Source organism: Macrosteles quadrilineatus, unplaced genomic scaffold, assembly GCF_028750875.1.
Source record: "Macrosteles quadrilineatus isolate MER2022 unplaced genomic scaffold, UCM_ALF_1.0 Scaffold_5__1_contigs__length_97177068, whole genome shotgun sequence".
NCBI lineage: Eukaryota > Metazoa > Arthropoda > Insecta > Hemiptera > Cicadellidae > Macrosteles > Macrosteles quadrilineatus.
In genome coordinates, this window is record NW_026542598.1 from 47,183,404 (window position 1) to 47,205,558 (window position 22,155).

General features: G+C 35.5%; 1 protein-coding gene across 1 annotated transcript in view; it reads left to right on the forward strand.

Moving 5' to 3' along the window:
- Positions 1 to 16,654, forward strand: part of LOC128995306 (calpain-C-like) — a 90,724-nt gene extending 74,070 nt beyond the window's left edge. The window contains exons 7-18 of the mRNA XM_054420282.1: positions 469 to 641; positions 1,141 to 1,313; positions 1,907 to 2,001; positions 8,533 to 8,646; positions 10,354 to 10,472; positions 10,863 to 10,908; positions 11,615 to 11,741; positions 12,165 to 12,223; positions 12,749 to 12,896; positions 14,028 to 14,144; positions 14,614 to 14,672; positions 16,349 to 16,654. Of these exons, the coding sequence (XP_054276257.1) occupies positions 469 to 641; positions 1,141 to 1,313; positions 1,907 to 2,001; positions 8,533 to 8,646; positions 10,354 to 10,472; positions 10,863 to 10,908; positions 11,615 to 11,741; positions 12,165 to 12,223; positions 12,749 to 12,896; positions 14,028 to 14,144; positions 14,614 to 14,672; positions 16,349 to 16,375 (1,257 nt within the window). The 3' untranslated portion in view covers positions 16,376 to 16,654. The remainder of the gene's footprint in view (positions 1 to 468; positions 642 to 1,140; positions 1,314 to 1,906; positions 2,002 to 8,532; positions 8,647 to 10,353; positions 10,473 to 10,862; positions 10,909 to 11,614; positions 11,742 to 12,164; positions 12,224 to 12,748; positions 12,897 to 14,027; positions 14,145 to 14,613; positions 14,673 to 16,348) is intronic.
- Positions 16,655 to 22,155: the final 5,501 nt, after the last annotated feature.

Below are 22,155 nucleotides of genomic sequence, written 5' to 3' on the forward strand. Positions count from 1 at the left end.
GGGCAAACACTCCCTTGGCCTTCCTAATTCTGCTTTTGATATCTAGGTCTGTTCCTCCATCCAGTCCTACCATTCCTACCACCTGCTGATTCATTACTTTTCATACATCTATTCCCAGGTCTCTTCTTCCTACCCTAATATCCTTCTACAAAGAGAATATCTTACTGCCGATACCTTACTGTACTTGTACTTCTCAGAAAGCTTATCTATTTTAAGTCCCTCGGTCCTATCCCCCTATGTATACTAGAAAATCATCCTCAATTTCTTACTTCTCAGAAGCTTGTCTATTCCCAGGTCCCTTACCCCTATCCACACGTACAAGAATAACATTACTTCTGATTCCTTACTTCTCAGGAAGTTTACCGTTTCTCCAGTTCCCAAGACTTTTCCTTATAACGGGTATTCTTTAATTCCACCCCGTTATTTCTCATACCCTACAATCCAGCTAATGCAAGTATCTGTGCGCAGGTTGAGACTTTCAACGGTGAGCCAGTTCAGTTAGTGAGACTGCGTAACCCTCTAGGGGTGGTGGGGGGAGAGTATGTAGGAGCTTGGGCCAGAGACTCCACTGAGTGGGACGAGATTCCACCTCAGGAAAAGGAGCGACTGGCCGTGAGACACATGGCCGATGGAGAGTTTTGGTAAGTTGAATCTTCCCATAACAATCATTGTTTGAGATATAAGTTCTCTCTATAAAATATATGTCCATCTTATTCAGTTTGTGATCATAATTGTTCACTGTATAATCAACTCAGTTTTAGTTTCATTGGTCTAAAACGTTCTGGGTCAGTTGACACTTTAAATTGAGGTTTAAATTAGTGATGGGACAAACGGTTTATCCAATGGTTTTCTTGTGTAGTGGGGTGGGAGCGTTTTGGCCAGCATTGCTGAAATCATCCGACCAATAAATGGATGGTTGGACTATGATTTTGTGCGCCTGATTCACATAAATCTTTCCATTGATAGTGTGGTATCACTTTGTGGTCATGACACATATTTTATAATCTTATTTAAAATGTAAATTCTTTTACCACTACAATCAACAATCATATGCTTTTAACATTAAAATATATATCTTCAAACTTATATTCATCAAGTGAAAACTTGAAGAGGTTTATCTACAACTCGTATGATTTGCAGGATATCATACTCAGACTTTGTGAAGACGTTCACACACCTGGAGGCTGTACATCTGGACAGTGACACTTCTAGAGATGAACCTTCTCTCCACCACAAACAGACTTGGCAGATGAAGCTGTACCAGGGAGCCTGGCAAAGGGGGGTGTCTGCCGGGGGCTGCAGGAACAACCCTGGTAAGTTACCTATCTATAATCCAGATATACTTATATCAAAAATGATTTACAGTTGCAACTGTTTTTCTTATTATATTGTGGGCAGTATCGATTACAGAGTCTTTTTATACTTCTTGGGACTAGGCCCTTGTTCGCCCTAAATAATTTCTGCACCATCAGAAGTCAATTGAAACATACATGTGGGTGTAAAGTTGGTAAAAAATACTGAACCAAACCAAGAAAGGAATACAGCAACAATAAATTTATGTACTGAATAGATACAGGCAATCAGAATATATTTACGTACCTGATTTCTGTACTTCAATCAAGTCAATTAGGAATTTTTTAACAGTTTTTATACTACATTCAAAAGAAATCAATAATTTAATTAATCTACCACTCTTTTGATGGTAAATGTATTCTCATATAATGGATACAACTTTCATAGGAATATAATGTATAAGGATTGATAAGTTTTCATTTTTTGGTATATAGTAATGTGATAAGTGTCCTTATTTTTATTTCACCTATCAAGGAGCAATTTTTTTTTAAGGCAGCTCTATTAATTGTACATACGATTGTATCTTCATTCCTAAATTTGACAATGATTGCAGACACGTTCCACATCAACCCACAGCTGCATCTGATCCTCAGTGAAATGGAGGAAGTCATCATCTCACTCAACCAACACAGTATTATGGAGCCAAAGGTATGAAACAATTCATTTTTATATTTTAAAACAAATTACTGAAATATGTTGTATGGCCAATACTCATTTGCTTACTATCTTTATCCTTCAGTACACTTTACTGGAGGCTTATCACGAAATCAAGTAAACTAACTGATTAAACTGTGAAGGAGAAATATCTCCTCTTAATCCTTTAAGCCCCCAGAGGTATTTAACTATGTTTATTTATATGTTTCTAAGCAGAGCCCGCCTTAGACAGCTACAAAAGGTGGGGCCGTACAGGGCCCAAATAAAAATAGAAATAAAATGTTAAAATCTGTGAATTTTACGTTAATTAATTATAAAAAAATAAAAAAGGTGGGGAGTTTGAATACTATAATATTGAGATTTTTTTAAAGTATTTTTGGTACCCTACTTTTTTAGGTAGTAAGGGAGCACCCACCCAAGGGGGCTTTTTAAAAAAAAAAAAGATTTTTTGTATAAAACAGCTTTTCAGTGCATTTAGAAATAGAATAAATAATAAAATGACTAATATCAGGTTTAAAAAAATTCGCCCTTTACATTAACATTCACTTGAGCCATCAAAGACAAGTGACCTACTCTTGAAATACACACCAGACATGATCAAACTCTCAATCTAAATCTATAATGCGATACATTGAGAAAGTTGAATATCTATGGCCGTCTTAAAATAATAAGTATTTTTGTAGGATCTAGGATCTAAATCGAGTATATTTATAATTACTAACTTACATCATGTTGGTAATGATAATGATGAGTAGATTAGACTCTGTTGAGTAGAAGTTGGAAGTTTACCTGGAAGGTTGCAGTGCCAGACAATGTTTTCTACCTGTTTGTTAATTTGTGATCGTTGTAACTCTGTAAGGGAAGGTTTTGTTATTTTACTTGCGTTTGTTTATAGAACATTGAAACAGTTTAATTCTTAACTAGTGCAATGCATCATTGCACTTAAATTAAAATAATTAATTCCGTTGAAATAAAATATTAGTTTGTATTGTTTAAAGTGTAGATTATAGCTTGTGAACAATGTCAATATTGTAAAATATGAGTAAATCCAATAATAAGACACCTATTTTAAATTAAAACATGGGGGGTGAGTTAAAGTTTGAGGCTGAAGAATTAATTGATTTTCTTCCAATCAATAGTTGAGGCATTTAATTTCAAAGATTAAAGATATCACTTCAGTAATAAATTATGCTGGTTGGTTTTGACATTTCTCAAGTGCATTGGAGAACAAACTTTATCAATTTTGCCCCAGGCGTCTTAGGAGTTGAGAGTGCAGTACAAAGGTGTTATTTATAATACTTTTATCCAAATACAAATCTGTTGTGGATTGGTTTTTGAATTGTTCAGTATTGACTTTTTTTTACTTTAACTAAGTATAATCCCAAACAGCACTTTGCTAAGATTTTATTTATACTGCTTTATTTTAACAGTACCTATGAAATGTTGTTCAAAAGTTCCATTCATAAGCGTCCAATGGCTCAATAATGAGTCAATGAAAAATCTCAATTTTCATAAAACTCGATACAAAACTGTAAATCTTTATCCACACTAATTCATGAATTCATGTAATTAGGTCAGACTATGGGAATGGATTTTATGGGGGAAATTGGTTTTGCCCATTTTTTATCCTCAAAACATAAAATTGTATTTGAAACTATTTTTTTAAACCTAAAAAACTCAATTAATAATTTTAACTATTGTTGTATGCCTAATGATTACGGAGGAATTGCCTATTTTAAATTCCGATGATATTTATGGAGATTTAGTAAACTGTACTATTTGACTAAGAATTAAGTGAATGCACTGTTTTATGTCATAACTCAAACTCAACTAACTTTATTTACCTTTATACAAACATAGAATAACAAATAAACATATGATAATAATTAATAGAAATTAACAGGTGTTATGAAATAAACTGTCTCACAACATCCTCCCTTTTAAGTTTGAAAGTTCTTCAACCAGCTTGGTTTTTGTATGTTTCTCTTTGGACGGTTGTATGGTTCTGTTTGATGTGTATTCGCTGACAAATTTTGTTCACTGTTTTCCTCTCTTAAATAAGGGGCAAGTTTGAGGTGGAATCGATTTCTTCTCACATTCCTCTTATCAGTCTCAACAATATATGAACGAGGGCTGTCCAGGATTTTCACAATCTTGCCATGTCTTCTAAGGTCCACAATCCAAACTGGGTCTCCTATATGAAGAGGATTGAGAGTTTGCACTTTGTGCCTTCTATCATAGTTGTGTTTGTACTTCTCACGATATCTTTCTTCTCTCCCTTTAAGATCCTTTAGATCTGGTTTTCCACAAAGCAAATGTCCTGTCTGAGGCAATGTGCTCCGTAATCGCCTGTTCATAAGAAGCTGAGAGGGACTGAACCCATTCCAGAGGGGTGTCGTTCGATAGGCTAGAAGCGCTAAATAAGGGTCTTCCACATTTTTCTTTAGAATCATTTTGGCGATTTTCACTGCCGATTCAGCCTCTCCATTGCTTTGGGAAAATTTTGGGCTACTTGTTATATGCTTGAAGCCATAAACTTTGGAAAATGTCTTGAAATCTGAATTTTCAAGGACTTGAAATTGAGACCCACAGTCAGACCTAATTTCTTCTGGAATGCCGTGTCGACAGAAAAAGGCTTTGCATCTCATTATTACTTCTCGTGATGTTAATGACTCTAATTCAGCTATCTCAAAATATCTGGAGTAATAATCTGTCACAGTCAAAAACCAAACGCCTTCAAGTTTGAACAAATCCATCGCAAGTGTTTTCCATGGCCTGTCAGGGAATTGTGTGGGAAGCAATGGTTCATGACTGTTCCTTGAATGTTTAATACAAGTAGGGCATGATTTCACCATACTTTCAATGGCTGAAGAAATTCCTGGCCACCAGACTGACTCTTTTGCACGTGAACGACACTTGGTGATTCCAAAGTGACCTTCATGTACTCTTTGAAGTGCCCAAGACTGCAGAGCTGGTGGAATTACAAGTCTTGAACCTCGTAGTATCATCTCATTATCAACACTTAGCTCATCCTTAACTGAATTGTACGGTTTTAGGTCATCTCGCAATGATGTCTTAGAAGGCCAACCTTGGATGATTATTTTTTTCAGTTCACGTAAAGTCGGATCTTTATTTTGTTCCTCCAATACTTTAGCAACTATGCAGTCGTTTATATTGATGGATGACAAAACCATTTGAACAAACGCTTGAGTTTCTTCTTCTAACTCACGGTCATCAGTACCTGAAAATGGGAGAGGTGCTCTTGAAAGAGCATCAGGAACTAGAAGCTGCTTTCCAGGAATATAAGTAATTGAAAAATCATATCTCATGAGACGCAATCGAATTCTTTGAATTCTTGGAGACAATTCATCAAGATGTTTGGACTTCAAAATTTGAAGCAGTGGTTTGTGATCTGTTTGTATTGTTATTCTCTTGCCAATAATAAATTCTTGAAACTTTTCACATGCCCAAGCAACAGCTGTAGCCTCCCTCTCGATGTTTGCATAGTTTTTTTCAGAAGGAAGAAGACTTCGGGATGCAAATGATACTGGTCGTATAGAACCATCATCTTGAACTTGAGAAAGAGTTGATCCTAGTCCTTGAAGCGAGGCATCACATGAGATAATTGTTTCCCGATTTACATCATAAATAGCTAGGCAAGGAGAGTTGGTCAAAATGAGTTTTATTTCATCAAATGCCTTCGCCTGCTCTGGACCCCATATCCATGGAACGTTAGCTTGAAGTAGTGAGTTCATTGGGGCCAAAATCTTAGCTTTGTCAGGAATAAACTTACCAAGAAAGTTTACCATCCCATTGAACCTTTGAAGTTCTTTTACGTTTTTTGGGCAGTCCATTTTGAGAATGGCGGAAACCTTTTCCTTATCAACGGAAATTCCATCGGATGAGAGGAAATGCCCGAGGAATTTAATACTTGACTTCCCAAACTCAGTTTTGTCTTTGTTAAGTGTCATTCCTACATTTTTAAGCTTTTCAAGTACTTGCCGAACAACTGTATCATGTTCTTCTTTCGTTTTGCCCCAAATCAGAATATCGTCCATATGGACTGCGACATTTGACTGGTTGTCTAAGATTTTGTTCATGCATTTCTGAAAATGTTCAGGTGCTGATGTGATTCCAAATGGAAGTTTGAGAAATTTAAAACGTCCAAAAGGGGTAAGGAAAGTAGTTAGATCCTGGGAATTTACATTTAAGGGGACTTGCCAAAAAACACTGTTTGCATCAAGTTTTGAAAACCATTTTGCTCCTGAAATTGAGCTGAGAGACGTTTCAATTTTGGGAATCGGATGATAAGACCGCTGGATGGATTCATTCAACTTTGTTAAGTCAACACATATGCGGACATCTCCATTAGATTTAGGCACTACTACCATTGCTGAGCACCATTCAGTAGCATGCTCAACTGGTGTGATTACATTATTTTGGACCATACTTTCTAGTTCTTTTTTCACTTGACACATTAGGGGTAAAGGTACTGTCCTAGGAGTGGTTATTGCGTATGGCTTTGCGCCATCCTTAAGTGCTATTGTGTAGGGATCAGGAATGACGCCCAGACCACTAAACATTTCATGGTATTCGGTAAAAAAGTCACTGTCTACCTCTGCAACTGAATTAACAAAAGATAAAATTTTCAAGTCCTGTATTGCTGGACGACCAAGCAAGGGTGTTATGAGTCCCTTCACTACGTATACCATGTGATTTATTTTAACATCTCTGTATTGGATATTAGCTCTAACACAACCTACAGTTTCTAATTTTGTTCTACCAACCCCAAACAACTCAACTAGAGTCGGCTGGATCCTACTTGGATCAACTATGCCAGGGGAATTACTGTTACATCTGCCCCTGAATCAATTTTAAATGTTTGTGGCTTTCCCTCAAATAGTAATTCTAGTTTCCAGGGCTTACATTTTGACCCATCCCCAAGTGTACCTATGAATACTTTATTATTTGAAGGTCCAAGTTCACTTACTTCATTTTCATCAGTTACTTCCTGTGCTTCTTTAGATCTGCAGACCTTCGAAAAGTGACCAATCTTTTTGCATAAGTTACATGTTGCGCTTTTTGCTGGACACGTGCTTCTTGGATGAGACGGTTTATAACCACACCAGATACATTGCGCTGGGTATTCTTGTTTCTTTTGACGAAACCTATATCCTTGATTTTGGTTTGAACTCGATGACGTAGTTGCTTCAATTTGAACTCTTTTCTCATCACATAAATCTGCCTTCTCTTTCTTTACGTTATCTGCATGTCTTATTACTGTAATGGCCTTGTCTAAATTCATCTCGGGATCTAGCAACAAGCGATCACTAAGTTTCTCATCATTTAAACCCAGTACGGTATTAGTACCATCAACACCATTTCATCATTAAGTGAACCCCAGTCACAGGTTCTAGCCAAGGAATGGAGACTAACTATAAACTCTTCAACTGTTTCATTAATTTTTTGTTGTCTCTTCAAAAACTTTGCTCTTTCAAAAATTAAGTTCCTCCGTGGAATAAAATGTTTGTCAAATAAATCTAAGACTTCTTCAAATGTTAGCGTTGATTCGGTTGCTAAATTAAAAGATGCAAAAATCTCATCAGCTTTCTCACCTAATGTGTATATAAGAGTGTTGATTTGTTTGTTCTCAGACTCTTCAGATAGCCCAGATGCTGACCGATATCTTTGAAATCGTGTTTTCCATCTTGGCCAATCTGCTGGTACAAAGGAGAAACTAGCTGGAGGTTGAATTACTGAATGAGTGTTTGATACAATGATTGACTTCTTAGTTGAATTGTTGTATTCATTTTCTCTGCTTCTTTCATTTTCATTATCTTCATAGTCAGATTGTTTCCTTCTTGGATTTCTCTTCTGAGGCATAGCTCTAAACCGCTGCCACCATGTACTATTTGACTAAGAATTAAGTGAATGCACTGTTTTATGTCATAACTCAAACTCAACTAACTTTATTTACCTTTATACAAACATAGAATAACAAATAAACATATGATAATAATTAATAGAAATTAACAGGTGTTATGAAATAAACTGTCTCACAACATAAACTATTTTAGTTAGCTTGTTCATAGACATATTTCAATCAAATTTGGCAGGATTTATTTATTCATACCGAGCTACATTAACACTTGTCTAAATAAACACAGTATCAGCAAACCTAGGTACTTTGTTAAACAAACCTAACATTATTTAAATAAGGAACAATTCTGACATGTCTAAGGAAATATTTTCAGTAAAGATCCAATCAGTCAAATGGATTCAGTATGATGAAGATTGCTGCAGCGGGGGTATTTATTTAAGTTGTTATGTTGTACTTTAAATTGAAGAAAGTCACTCAAAATCATATATTACTCATTGTAGGACTCAATCATAGATTTTTCATGGATAAAAATATTTCATGTGGTTGTTTTTAAGTATGGGCCAAGTATACTTTTGTAGTAGTTATTAAGAATAGTACACTGTAAATTTGCAATATTTAATTTTGATGTGTGTAATGTTTTGCAGGTTATAGGTTTCACGTGTTATTCGTTGCCGAAAAACAGCCTTGAAACAATAGGGAAAGCATTTTTTAAGAAGAACAAATCTTTGGTCAATTCACAGTATACAAACAGCAGACAGGTAAGAGGTGAATTGTTATACACAGTAAACATCACTGACATGAGAGGAAAAAAACTATATGATTTTTCCAGTCTTACTACCTACAACAGCTCTAACTATTTTAACCTCAACACAACCCTCAAACATTCACAACATTTTGCTCTAGAGCGCTAGTATTTATTAATTTATTTATCTAGAGCTTACAAAATATCAAATTAAAAAGTTGATATTTTTGACTGTCAGATAAATCAGTGAATCGCCAGCGGCAGAATGACAAGGGACATGTAATTTATTTAACTACAGATATTTTTAGGTATTTCCAACCACACGTTACATTTAAGTATTTTTTACTCCAGCATTGGCATTAGGGCTATTGTAGTGGTTGGACTTTGGTTCTTCATAACTGCATTAAATCCCAATCACATCTATCTGAATACCTACAACAAATAATAGGTTTTTCTAGATGAGAAAGATTTTCTGCTTTACTGTGCCACACTAAAAGTTGTAAGATTACTTCTTTTTAAATGCCGTTGGTACCTTAATAAGCGTAAAGTTTCTTTTTAATAACAAATTGCTGGGTCTCGAATACATATCTTTCAGAATTAAACCAGTATCCTTAAAGCGTTTTAGTGTGATTATTTTTCCCAGCATGATCCACTCAGTCTATAATACTCATTGACCTTAGATACTGCTGTTAAATTAATCATGTTGAAATGCCAATGTTTATTCAAAAGATTATTCTATTTAGTTGTAATAATTTAATACCCCCGCCACAGCAAACCTGCAGACTAAGCGAATTTCCATTTGCCTGATTGGATTTACACTAAAAATGTCTCCTTAAAAATATCCCATTTATTCCCTATTTAAATATAGAATCAGTTTAACACATACTTAGGTTTGCTGCAACAGGGAGGGTAAAAGTGTTTTTTTTATGTAAAATGTTAATAGTTAGTAAGAAATAAAAACACTTTCAAAAATTTGGGCAAAATATGTTAATAAACAAGCAAACTACAACAGTTTACTTATTTTCCCAAAGAATAACATGGGAATTTTAAATTTACAATTTTTTGGAATTTTCTCCGTAACCATTATGCGCATTACAACGCTTCAATATACTAAATTATTTGGTTTTTTAAGCTCTACAAAATAATTTGGAAAGAAATTGAAAAATTTTATGTTTTTTATGTCAAAAATGGGAAAAACCCATTTTTACCCCATAAAAGCCCCCATAAACCCCCGTCCACATGGTCCGATCATGCTGGTTCGCGAACTCGTTCGAATAAACGTAGGTTTACACGTTTGTACCAAATTTCATCAAAATCGGATCATTTTTGCTCGAGTTATCGCGCTAACGGACACATATATATATATGAATTTGAACGGGTGGTGTTTTTGGCCTCTAGGGACCTAAAAACGATAAAAAAAATCGGTCCCGGGTCCAGGTCTTACCTTGAGTACTACGGTAATAGCTTATTCCCTATATGGGAAATTCGCTAAAAGGTAAAATAGAAAAAACAGTACATAAATTTTTCAGGCTTTCATGGCAGTGCAATAAGAAAACAAGTTGAATGGTTTCTGAATCTGGTTGAAGTTAGGGAGATATAGAATGCTCAGAAATAATGAGAGGTCACCAACTTGCCCAAACACTATTGGACATCATAAGTACACCCTAGACTACCTGTAGACTGTATAAGGATGATAAATACAAGAGTGTGGTTGTGTTCATAGGTGAGCCACAGGTGTCAGCTGGAACAAGGAGGATATCTAGTGTTGCCAACAACGTTTGAACCTGGTCAAGAGTCCAGCTTCACCCTCAGAGTCTACTCTAGTAAACCTCTTAAACTCAAGTAAGTTTATCAACTTTGTCGTCAAAAGGTTTATCCATATTTGTTAAACACAATTTCTTAGACAAAACTCTGTCGTGTTACACATAGGGATGACTGTTTCAGCCTCATTGAATGGTCTTCCTCATGCAAAAACGTAGGATTTAGCTACTATAATGTAATGACAGGATGTTTTTACCCCAAAGAACACAATTGTGTAATTAAGTGTGACTGTGGAATTCTTACTTCTAAGAATCTTCTGAGTCTTTATCACATTACATACTTTATTGTTATACAATACGGCTCAGTGTGTTTTTTAAGCATGATTATGAAAAGATAGTGGTGTACTAGGCTTGATATACTTAACTGTCATTTTTTCTATATTAACGTTTCAAGGTATTTGTTTTGTTTCAGACTGTTGGATACACAACCTTCTCTAGTCAAATCCGCAATCATCAAGGTAAATTGTTGCATGTTTGTTGTCAAATGTAAGAAAAGTGTTTTGGATTTACCAATTTGACACAAGAGAAATCTTAAGAGGTAATTGATGGTGATTAGAAACAGTGGATGGGATGCAAAGGGAGCTGAGTTGAAACTTAACTAACAACTCAGTAGAAACTTTACTATCCATACTGACCAATTGTTTACTATTGAAAATGTATTATTTAAAAACCAAAGTGGTATACCTCTAATACGGCACCTTATACATACCCTTGATAACCCACTTTTTAAACAGATAACTATTTATAATTACCAAAGAAGCTTATGTCAGAATTAAGCTCCTCCAAGGTCATCAATTACACTGGAGGCCTCTGAATTCCATTTTGAAGAAGGGGGGGGGGGTTGCGATGCCCCCTTCCTACCCAGTAAAATGTAATTCCTATAACATGTTTTTAATTACATTTCAGTTTTAAAATTGTTATTGCATTACCTACATTGTTTTTTACATGTGAAAACCAACATAAGATTAATCCTATAGTATGTTAGGTAGGGGGTTCCCCTGATATTGTGGGGCTGGATCCATTGCCCTTTAGCGCCTTTACTGGTTTTGGATTCAGGAAAAAATATGTTTATATACTTGGAAGAAACATTATTTGTCAGAGAGCATAAGGAGTGTTTCTAATTTTACAATATTGTTTTTATAAAACATCTTTTTTGTATATCAGGCACCTGCTACTCTTGAGGGCAAGAGCTTTACCCAGTACGAAGCAGTATTTTTACAACTCGCAGACGAACACAGAACCGTAAATGCTTTTGAGCTACAGGAACTTTTGGATGCCTGTTTACCTAATGGTAAGAAAAGCAAGTAAACAGTAACCACTATTTTATTCATCATGTTTGCTTTCAAATATAAACGAATTGAAGTCTTGATGATTTAAATGTTTATGGAACAGAGGTTTTATAAAAACAAAGTTATGCATTGCATAAAATTTAACTGAAAAATATCTTTTACATTAAATGGTACCATTGGCTATTGAATGCAGAAGTACCCACACAAAAATGCAAAGAAAATTATTTTAAATATTTTTAAATGTAGCGCTTGTCCAATTACAGCACCAAATACAAAAGATTGGCTTGGATAAAACCCTTCCTTAAAGGGTGTTCCGAATTAGTTATAAAAGTAAAAACTAGTTTTCTAATGTTTGTACATCTTTTAAAATAATTTTTACTAACCATTATTGCGTTAAATTAACGTATACATGTAACCTTTTACAGATTACATCAAGAGCTGTGCTTGCATGGAGGTCTGTCGACAAGTTGTACTGACTTTGGATGTATCCTTCTGAAACTTGCTAATTTTACTTTTCAAACACCAGTAGCAAATATCTGCTTCAACCATTAAAGACATCCTGGAAGTGTATATATTGTTTACATTAGTTCAAGAAGGTCAATTTCAATTACAAGATTTACCCAACGATAGCAAGTGTGATAGTCATTATTTGTTTTGATTTATCCATGGTTAAATTTGTATCAATGCTAAATTAATGCTTTATTTCACTGTTTAACTATTAAGAATGTAATCTTGTGTTTCCTTTGCAGAAGCAAATTGATAAGCTTAATCAATGTGGATTTCTCCATTGCTTATCAGAAGTAACTAAAAGGAATTTTTAAATGTCTGTCTATGTGTATAATATTTAACTTAATTGTATAAGCCGGCCTTGATTTAAATTTCTTTATTTCCAATTTTTTATATGACGGGTATAATAACATTTAGATTTCTTGTGTCAGAACTCACAAATGCAAAAATTGTTTAAGATCAATAAAAAAATATAGAATATTTCCCTTAATATGTTAACCAGAACACAGGAAGTGGGAGGCTGAAACTGAGTGACTTCAAGGATTTAATGTGTAGTTTAAAATATTGGCAGACTGCTTTCAAGAACCACACCAAGGAGAAAACAGGCATTCTCAAGGCAGAAAGGTTAAAAGAAGCTCTCCTTGAAGTTGGTAAGCAAGATATATTTTGTTTGTACCAAATATGTTTTTCATCTGTTCAGGTTAACTCCAATGGATAGTGCTTCTGAGTTTTCTGAATTCGCTCGTGTTAGCTCAAGTTTGGAAAAGGCTTGTTAACTCTAGATTAACTTCAAGTCAACAAGAGGTACTCAACTAGAGTTAGACTTAACTAGACTCGTCACATCACTTAGTTATTTTAATTCTTCAGTTTTATATACTACGCTACGAGAGCTATCCAGAAAGTAGATTACGTTTTTGTCTGTATCCGCTAGGGGCGGGGTTAACACGACCATCTTGGTGTTAGTTCGTTATGCAGCTCAGTCAGCATCTAGCCGTGCTGGTAAGAGGTTTCTGTTGTACTCCATTGAGTTACTATGACAGTTTAAAATGTCTGTGTTAATTGAAAATGTCACAAACTGTGAAGTGCGTGCAGTTAAAAGGTTTTTGACTGCAAAAACCTGTAAACCGATAGAAATCTATCGGCAACTTTGTGAAGTTTATGAGGAAAACATTATTACTGAAGGTGGAGTTTGTCAGTGAGTTATCAAATTTAAAAATGGCAGAAGTAACGTTTACGACGAAGAGTGAAGTGGAAAACCCAGCATTGTGACTGCCGAACTTGTCAAAAAAGTCAATGCTGATGTCCGTAAAGTTCGAAAGTTCACAATAAAAGAACTCTATGGGTTTTCCACAAATTTTGCGAAGTTTGTTGCACGAGATCATAACCGAAAAGCTTGGTTACCAAACTGTAACCAAAGAGTCTGTTAATTTTTTTTTTGCATGCACTTCACAGTTTACGGCATTTTTAATTAACACAGACATTTTAAACTGTCACAGTAACTCAACTGAGTACAGCAGAAACCTCTTACTAGCATGGCTAGATGCCTACTGAGCTGCATAACGAACTAACACCAAGACGGTCACGCTATCCCCGCCCCTAGCGGATACAGACATAAACGTACCTAATCTACTTTCTCGATAGCCTCGTATCATTTTGGGGCATTAAAGAGGTTAGTTTATAACAAGTTGTCATTTCAATTAGGCATATTGAAAAATAAATAAAACAATATACTAAATAGTAAAAATATGTTTGTTTTATTGATCACCTCTATTTTGTTTCAGGATTTCAGCTCAGCACGGATGTATTATCAATCCTGGTTCTCAGATACATGAGGAAAGACGGCACACTCCGATTTGGAGACTTTGTTTCAGCCATTCTTCATCTCAGCATAGCATTTAGTAAGTGAATTTTGAACTTGAATTAATTTTGTTTTAGAAAGTATAGAGCTCAAGATACAAGGGTAAGTCAGTCTTCAAGAAAAAATTAGTTTGAAATGAATCTGTTTGTTTTTAATTGTTTGTTGTTTGTAAGCAATCTCAAAATCTCCCTGATAGAGTTCAACAGATTGGATATTCACAAACAGGTCCAACATCAAAAAGTCGATCCTACATATTCGTCTAATCAGATTTTCATGATAAATCCATTCATTTGATATCCGGTACAACTTTTGTTTTGTATCGTTCAGCAAAATATTGCAAATCATTGTCAAATGTTGGATGTAGAATGTTTTTGCTAAAGAAATTGACTTGGTTTATTAAACATATACAAACAACTATAGGTAACTAACTAATAGTAAAAGCTTTAATTTACCTGTATCTAAATTGTAATTGTGATATTTAAAAACTAACATTGCATGTGTTTTTGCAGATATTTTTGAAGCAAAAGATCCTTTGCAGAATGGAAGTGTAAAGTTATCCCTGGCTGAGGTAAGATATCATTATATAAAAGGGAAATCCAATGCTAAAAACAATAAACATTTATTACATTTTCATTACCATAGATTGGGGATTTAGTAGTGCACCCTGTGCACATGTTCAGAGCTGAGCCCACACTACTAAAAGTTCTCCCAATTAATTTTCTTATTGTTGCTCAAGCATAGGATGATACATTTCTACAATCTGTCATCCTCTCACGATCACAGTAACAATCGTAATGATTTTTATAGCCTCCCATGAGTAGGGCATTATCTTGAACATGATCAGTGATTGACATTTTTTACCTAATATGACAACACAAAAATAGGACAACCGGCCTCCAGAAAAGTTGTGTAGTTTTAAACACAAGACACATTGGAATAGTCCAATTTAATAATATAACAAATTAATGTTGTACCATTTTGGTTGGTGCAACTCCAGAAAAATAAGTAGAAACAAGATGGGATGCCCCTTATCATGCATATTTAAACCCATCCTGCATATATAAATCCTTAAACCTGTGAGTGCAATTTTTATAAGAAGAACAAATAAAACAAATTCTTTAATATTTTGGTTATTAATTTCCATGAACATACAGCTCTCAATAAATGAAGTTCCTCAATACCTAAGTTAAAAAAATTAATTATATTAGTTTTTTTCTTGATTTTTAGTACAAAACGTCTTGATTTTGTCAGAAAATGGAATTTTTGTCGCTCTTATATGTTTAATTGATACCTGCTGATAACTACCGAGTCTTTGATTGTCATGTCTAATGATCAGTGGCGGATCCAGCCAGGAGTCTCGGAGGAAAAGAAATCCAAAAGAATTGCCTGTGATCGCTACAAAATGGTGAGCACCTCCTGCTATTACGGGGACATCGTTATCGTCACCCGCGATCACAGCTGAATCGTGATTCATGAACAACTCCCGCTATCACACATGATCAATGTCACCCGTGATCGCGGCAAAATCGTCAACGTCTACAATCGGGAATAACGTTTAACATCTACCACTATCATGGGGACACCATCATAGTCACCTGCAATCACTATACAAATTTGACAATTTAATCTTCAACGTGTCCTGCCATCACGGGTACATTGTTATCGTCACACCCAATTGACAAAATTGTGAACATCCCCCGCCATCACGGGTACATCGTTATCGTTACTCACGAACGTGACGAATTATTAATTTAGAAAACAATATGTTGTTTTTTTATTAAGGCGTTTTTATAAAAAAAAAACTTTGCAGCCACTTTTCGATTGCGGCCTTAGGCCGTGGCCTAGTGGTAAGTCTGGCATTAGTCATTTCTATCTCGCAATCGCGACAAAATCCTGAATATGGCCCCTCCTGATTGGAGAAAAATCCTGGAAATCGCTCTCAACATTAAAACTTGTCGTCATCACCCGCGACCACGGCGAAATTATTCAATATTAACCAATAAAACAAAAACTTACATTTTTCACCACAATCGATCTTGGTTTTAAAAAAACCCCAGTAAACCGTCACCCAACCCAATGATGGTTTGTTGTTCCAATTTGGAGAATTGGCTCAGGTCTCACAACTCTTCATTTTAGACTCAATGTGGTTAGGTACCGGTACTTGATATCAAGCCAAACAACATGACTAATAAAAAGCACAAATTAATATAAGTTAAATTTTATGTTTTGTTTTTCATGTTTCAGTGGCTGAAATCTTCGCTAATGTGCTGACAGAAAAAATCTGGAGTGGAGAGAAACACTCACTATCAACAATCCCTCAACTGTTCTTCTTATTCTCTTTATTGCTAAGAATAAACCAATTCTGTGTTTTAATAATTTGTTCAAATTTACAAACTGCTTTGAACGGTAAAATATAATTTTTCAAAATATTATTTGTTTAACGGTTTTGATGGTGTTTTTTGTTTTCTAGCACACTACCTGTAAAGCTCTTTTAAAACTTTTGCCATAAAAGGATTGTAAAGATATTTTATTTTATTCTGATATTTTGTACAGCAGAATTCTTTGTTTAGTTTCGCTCCATTCTACATTTCTCTGTAGTTTTATTTAGCCTTAATTAACATTTCTCCTTGAATAATTTGTGGTGCTGTAAATATATTTGTAATTTACCAATGTAAATTTTTGTTGATTTGTATAATTTAAGTGTTTATGTTTACTTTAAGCAATATTAAATGACAAATAGTTATGTCAAAAATTAAATACAAATAAAATATACCCTGTATAGTTGAGATTTAATGTTTCCTTATTGATCTAGTACCAACATGTTTTGAATTTGCAACAACTTGACAAATTTAGTCAATTTCGAAAATATTTTTATGAAAATAAAGCTTGCACAGTTTTTCAATTTTGTTGCAGAATGAAAAACTTAATTGTTTGGTTTATATATATATATTTTTTTTTATATATATTTTTTTTTATTTTTAAACCATAGCCTATATTATTAAATACCTATATTGTATTTGTTATTATAAATTATTGTATTGGCCTTTTGTACATTAAAATGTAGTATTACATTATATTTTCAAACCATGCAGCTTTCACTTGTAAAAAATATCTAAAAATGTAGATTAATTAAAGTTTTTATTTCATTTTGTAGTATACCTTTCCGCAATTGTTTATTATAAGTTACGATCTATAAAGCTTAGACAGAGCTGTTCAAATATCAAATATCAATCATTAAAATGGGGACGTTAATTAATAGCCCATACAGCTAATGCAGATAGTCGTAGTACTCATTAGTGTGGACGTTAATCCACACCAGGGAGTATCGCATCCACAGTGCATGCATATAAATATCCACAATTTGTGACCTCCTAGTATCTGGATTATACCACCATCCCAGTATTGGCAACACTGCACTGTCAGTATAGTGCTGTTACAGCTGTTTTGATTGGTTGCAGCTAAGGCATGCATATTGGTGTTTTTATAAGAATAGTGAAAGCATGGTTACTTGGCCATGCAAATATTATTATAACTCCATTTTAAATGTACAGAAATAAATTTTTAATTTATATTGTTTTTGTATAGAACACTATATGTTTTATTTTCAATCTATTAATAAATTTGTTAAACTTTATTATTTAATTTTGTAATGAATTTCAAGAAATTTAAATTAATTAAAATTAGATTATTTAGCAAAAAAACTAACAAAATAATTGCATTAGCCAAGTGAGAAAAAAGTACCGGTACAACTCATCTTAGGCTAGACTTACTATTTACATAATATTATACGTGAACGCGATTAAATAAGCAGATGTCACCTGTTTGCCATGTTAACTTATGGGACGCCTTACTCCTAAACAACATCACTTGCGATGTTGCCGATTCTACCAGGCCGCGGCCTACCTGCCCTATCTCATCAGTTAATTAAAATGAATTCGTTATTCAATAGAATGTTTGACTATCAATACCAATATAGTTTATGAAAGAATGATTTGAGTGTGAGGTCTCCTATTTTATATTTGCATAATGGAATATAAATTTCGACTACGCAGTTGCATGTTCTGACTAAAGCTACCCTTCCCAAAAATATTCCGACCCATCTAGAGAGTGAAACGCTGAACCCGGGAACAATTTGGAACGTGGTGGAATTGATTCAATAAGGTTCGGTGAACCTTAGTCTTGCCGGAGAAATAAATCCTACTTTTTTGGAACTTTATATGAACATGTTCCTATATGGTCTGTAACAGACTACTGCTTTCTCATTCTAGTAAAAAGGAACTCAATAAATGTAACAGTTACAACAAGAAGCATTGCTTTTTCTTTAGTCTGCCCTGCCTTTTGCCCTTTAATTGTCTTGTTAACTATTGTTCGTTTATTATGATGTCGTTTTTGCCCTGTCGTCATTCCTGTTTATAATTATCTCCCTCTTCATAATTATTAATTCATTGTCTCACTAGCATAGTTTGAGATCCGAGATGCCTGAGGAAACTGTCCTAGTTGGGTATGCAGATGACGTTGCGGCTTTAATAGCTGCACGTAGCATTGAGCTTGCCCAGCTGAAACTAAATCGAGTCATGCGCACCATTAACGCATAGATGGCAGAACATGCCTCTCGCTCGCTCTGAGCAAAACTGAGATTGTGATTCTGACTAAAAAGAGGATTGACACCATCGTGCCTTTGATGGTGGGTAATGTTGAAGTCCAAACCACTCGCGCCGCAAAGTACCTTGGGGTCATGGTGGACAGCAAGCTCAGCTGGCGAGACCAGATCACCCGTACGGCGGACAAGGCCACTAAAATGGTTTCTTCCCTTAGTCGGTTAATGGCCAATGTCGGAGGTCCGCGGTCCAGCCGCAGAAGGCTGTTGATGTCTGCGGTCCAGTCCGTGCTCCTGTACGGTGCGGAGGTCTGGGCAGACGCTCTCAATAAGGAGATATATAGGATGCGGATCACCCGAGTGCAGCGTCAGGCAGCACTAAGGGTAGCATCTGCCTATCGAACAGTGTCCAAACCCGCCGTCCTGGTGGTTGCTGGAGTTATCCCCGTAAAAGTTTTGGCGGCGGAGAGGAAGGCAATTTATCAGCGCCGTGGGGAGGACCAGGCAAGAATTGAGGAACGCACCCGGACCTTCTAGCTGTGGCAGGGGAGCTGGGAACAGGAGACAAGGGGGCTCTGGACCAGGCGACTGATACAACAGGTCCAACCTTGGGTTAATCGGCGGTGCGGAGAGGTGAACTTCTACCTCACCCAATTTCTGACGGGTCATGGCTTATACTGCCCAGGCATTCCCGATGACGTAGAACGTAGAACACACTTTTTTCTACTGCCAGCATTGGGAAAGGCCCCGCCTAGAGGCTCAACAGTTCGTAGGACTGCTGTCGGTGGACACGGTCATACCGATGATGATGGAGGGTGAGGACAATTGGACCTGTGTTTCACTTTACATCCAGGGTGTTCTCCGCGCCAAGAAGCTTGACCTCGACCGGGATGTGGTGTAGGTCAAAAAAATAAATAATGCCAGAATCGGTGCGAGCCCTGTGGGCTTAGGTCACATATTGGCCTGATTTGAAGTAATGTGACAAACAATTCCAGGTCTGTGTCCAACAGAGTAGAGGGGGTTTTTTTAGTGAGTAGTCTGTGATCTCAGGAGTCTCACACTACAGGCTGGCTACCTGTATGCGTAAAAGCATTTTCCCTCCTCGCCAAAAAAAAAAAAAAAAAAAAAAAAAAAAAATAGTTTGAGATAGCCTATACGATTCAACTCTTTTATATGGTTGTCTTTGATTAGATTACTCTGCTAGAGCTTGGTTAAATAAAAAGTACCAACCCGGGGGGCCGGGCCGCGGTGGGGCACACGGGAGGGACTAAGGCTAACATATCTTGTAGTGACAGCGTTCACCGCTAGGACTGCTAAGTTGAAAAAATTTAAATTATTTTTTATTTAGTTATAAAATTAACTTTTTAATTATAAAATATTGTTTTAAAATTTTAAAATTAAATTTTAATTTTTTAAATTAAACTGTCATAACATAACCTAACCAACCAGACTTGCTGATAATATAAAAACTATATAAGATAAAAATCTAATTAATGATTACTTATAATTTTTTAATTAATCTAAAATTAATTTTAAAATTTAGTATTATAAAATTAAACTGTCATAACCTAACCTAACCAACCAAACTTGCTGATATGAAAAATTTGTTGTCAAATAGTTAGTGCTGCTGGCGGGAATCGAACCCCGGACCTCCTGAACACCAATCCGAAACGCTACCAACTATGCCACGAACGCTGCTGAAATCACATCGTTTCGTTACGGTAATCGTGTCGCCTCAAGAGAAGACATTAACCACTAGAGATATGACGTCACTACACCTTTAGCCTTAGTCCCTCCCGTGTGCCCATTCCGGCCGGGCCGAGCCTTGCTAGGTTGGATTTAACGTGGTTTGACAGTTAAAATAATATCATGATCAGACACATTTGATCATTTACAAAAATATTTTTATTACAAACCAAAAACATACAATCGCTGAAATAGTATCAACTGTGTGATGTGTTTAATTACACCCGTTTCAGATCATAGCATTTAGATTATTTGCAGTACCGTGACTTGAGTAATAACATATCGATTTAATATTAACCACTGATGACATAAGTCCACTTATACGGGGTGTCCCACGAAGGGGTTTAAACGTTTGATTTTATATTACGTGGCCATTCATGCATCGAACTTTTTAAAACTTTACACAGTTTAAGAAGTAGGATATAAAAATATTCTGGAAAAATTTCAACTCCCTAACCTTAGTAGAAACAAAATGGCGGCATATTGAAAAACGATGCTTTAAAAACATTAAAAAAGGTATTTTTGGTTTTATGAAAAATTTGTATTGTTACTTTCCAGGGCAATATGACTTAAATAAAAAAAAAAAAACTAGAACATAGCCTAATGGAAAACCTTAATGTCCAAAATTATTCAAACTGTGACCCATCCACAGCAACACACTGGTAACAGCGCGTAACAAATTATTCGTAAGCTCTTACAAAGAAACCCTCCGGTATCCAGAGAAGTTCCTCTTCTATTGATAGTTTTAGTTCTCATCATTATTGAAGCTTTGGGGATAAACATGTTCCTTCAAGAAACCCCATAAAAAGATGTCGCAAACAGTTAAATCAGGTGATCGGGGTGGCCAATCTAAAAAATCATTTCCACGACCAATCCAACGGCCATGAAGGTTGCCATTTAGTAATTGCTTGACAGGATTTGCGAAATGAGGTGGTGCACCATCTTGAAAGATTGCTTGATTAATTTCTGGTACCGTCAAATGTGGCAAGACCTGTTCATTTAAAACTCATTTTACAATCAAACAGCTGTTCTTCAACAATGAGCGTTAGAACCGCAACGTAGTAAACAAATCAGATAATAAATCATGAAAGTAGTTTTCATAGAAAGCAAATTGGTAAATTTGTCAATATGCCGCCATTTTGTTTCTACTAAAGTTAGGGAGTGGAAATTTTTCCAGAATATTTTTATAACCTACTTTGTAAACTGTGTAAAGTTTAAAAAAGTTCGGTGCATGAATGGGCTCGTAATATAAAATCAAACGTTTAAACCCCTTCGTGGGACACCCTATATACCGTTCGTCAACTTCTATATCTATAAATGGCGTGATAAGTTCTGTTCGATTTAGTAGAAAATAGTTTTATTACAAACTAAACATTTTAAGTTTTTTTTTTACACATCGAATAACAAGAACAAGCAAAAATTGTATATTCGTAAAAGGAAGGCAGGCAGTCACGAATGGCGAAGGGAAGGACGAGGGACTATTTATCAGGAACGGTTCCGTCCAATCTGTTCCACAGAGTGACACCTAACGCAAATGTAACAGTTGCAATAAAAAAAAAATTAGGATTTATTACTGCGGCGAGATGGTCGTTTCGTTTGTGGTTGGTCGTTGCGTTGCCTCGTTGGTTGGATTAGATTGGATTGGACATTGGACAATGTTGTGCTGCTGTGGTGAAATTTAAAAACAACGAAACGGCGTGACAGTTTT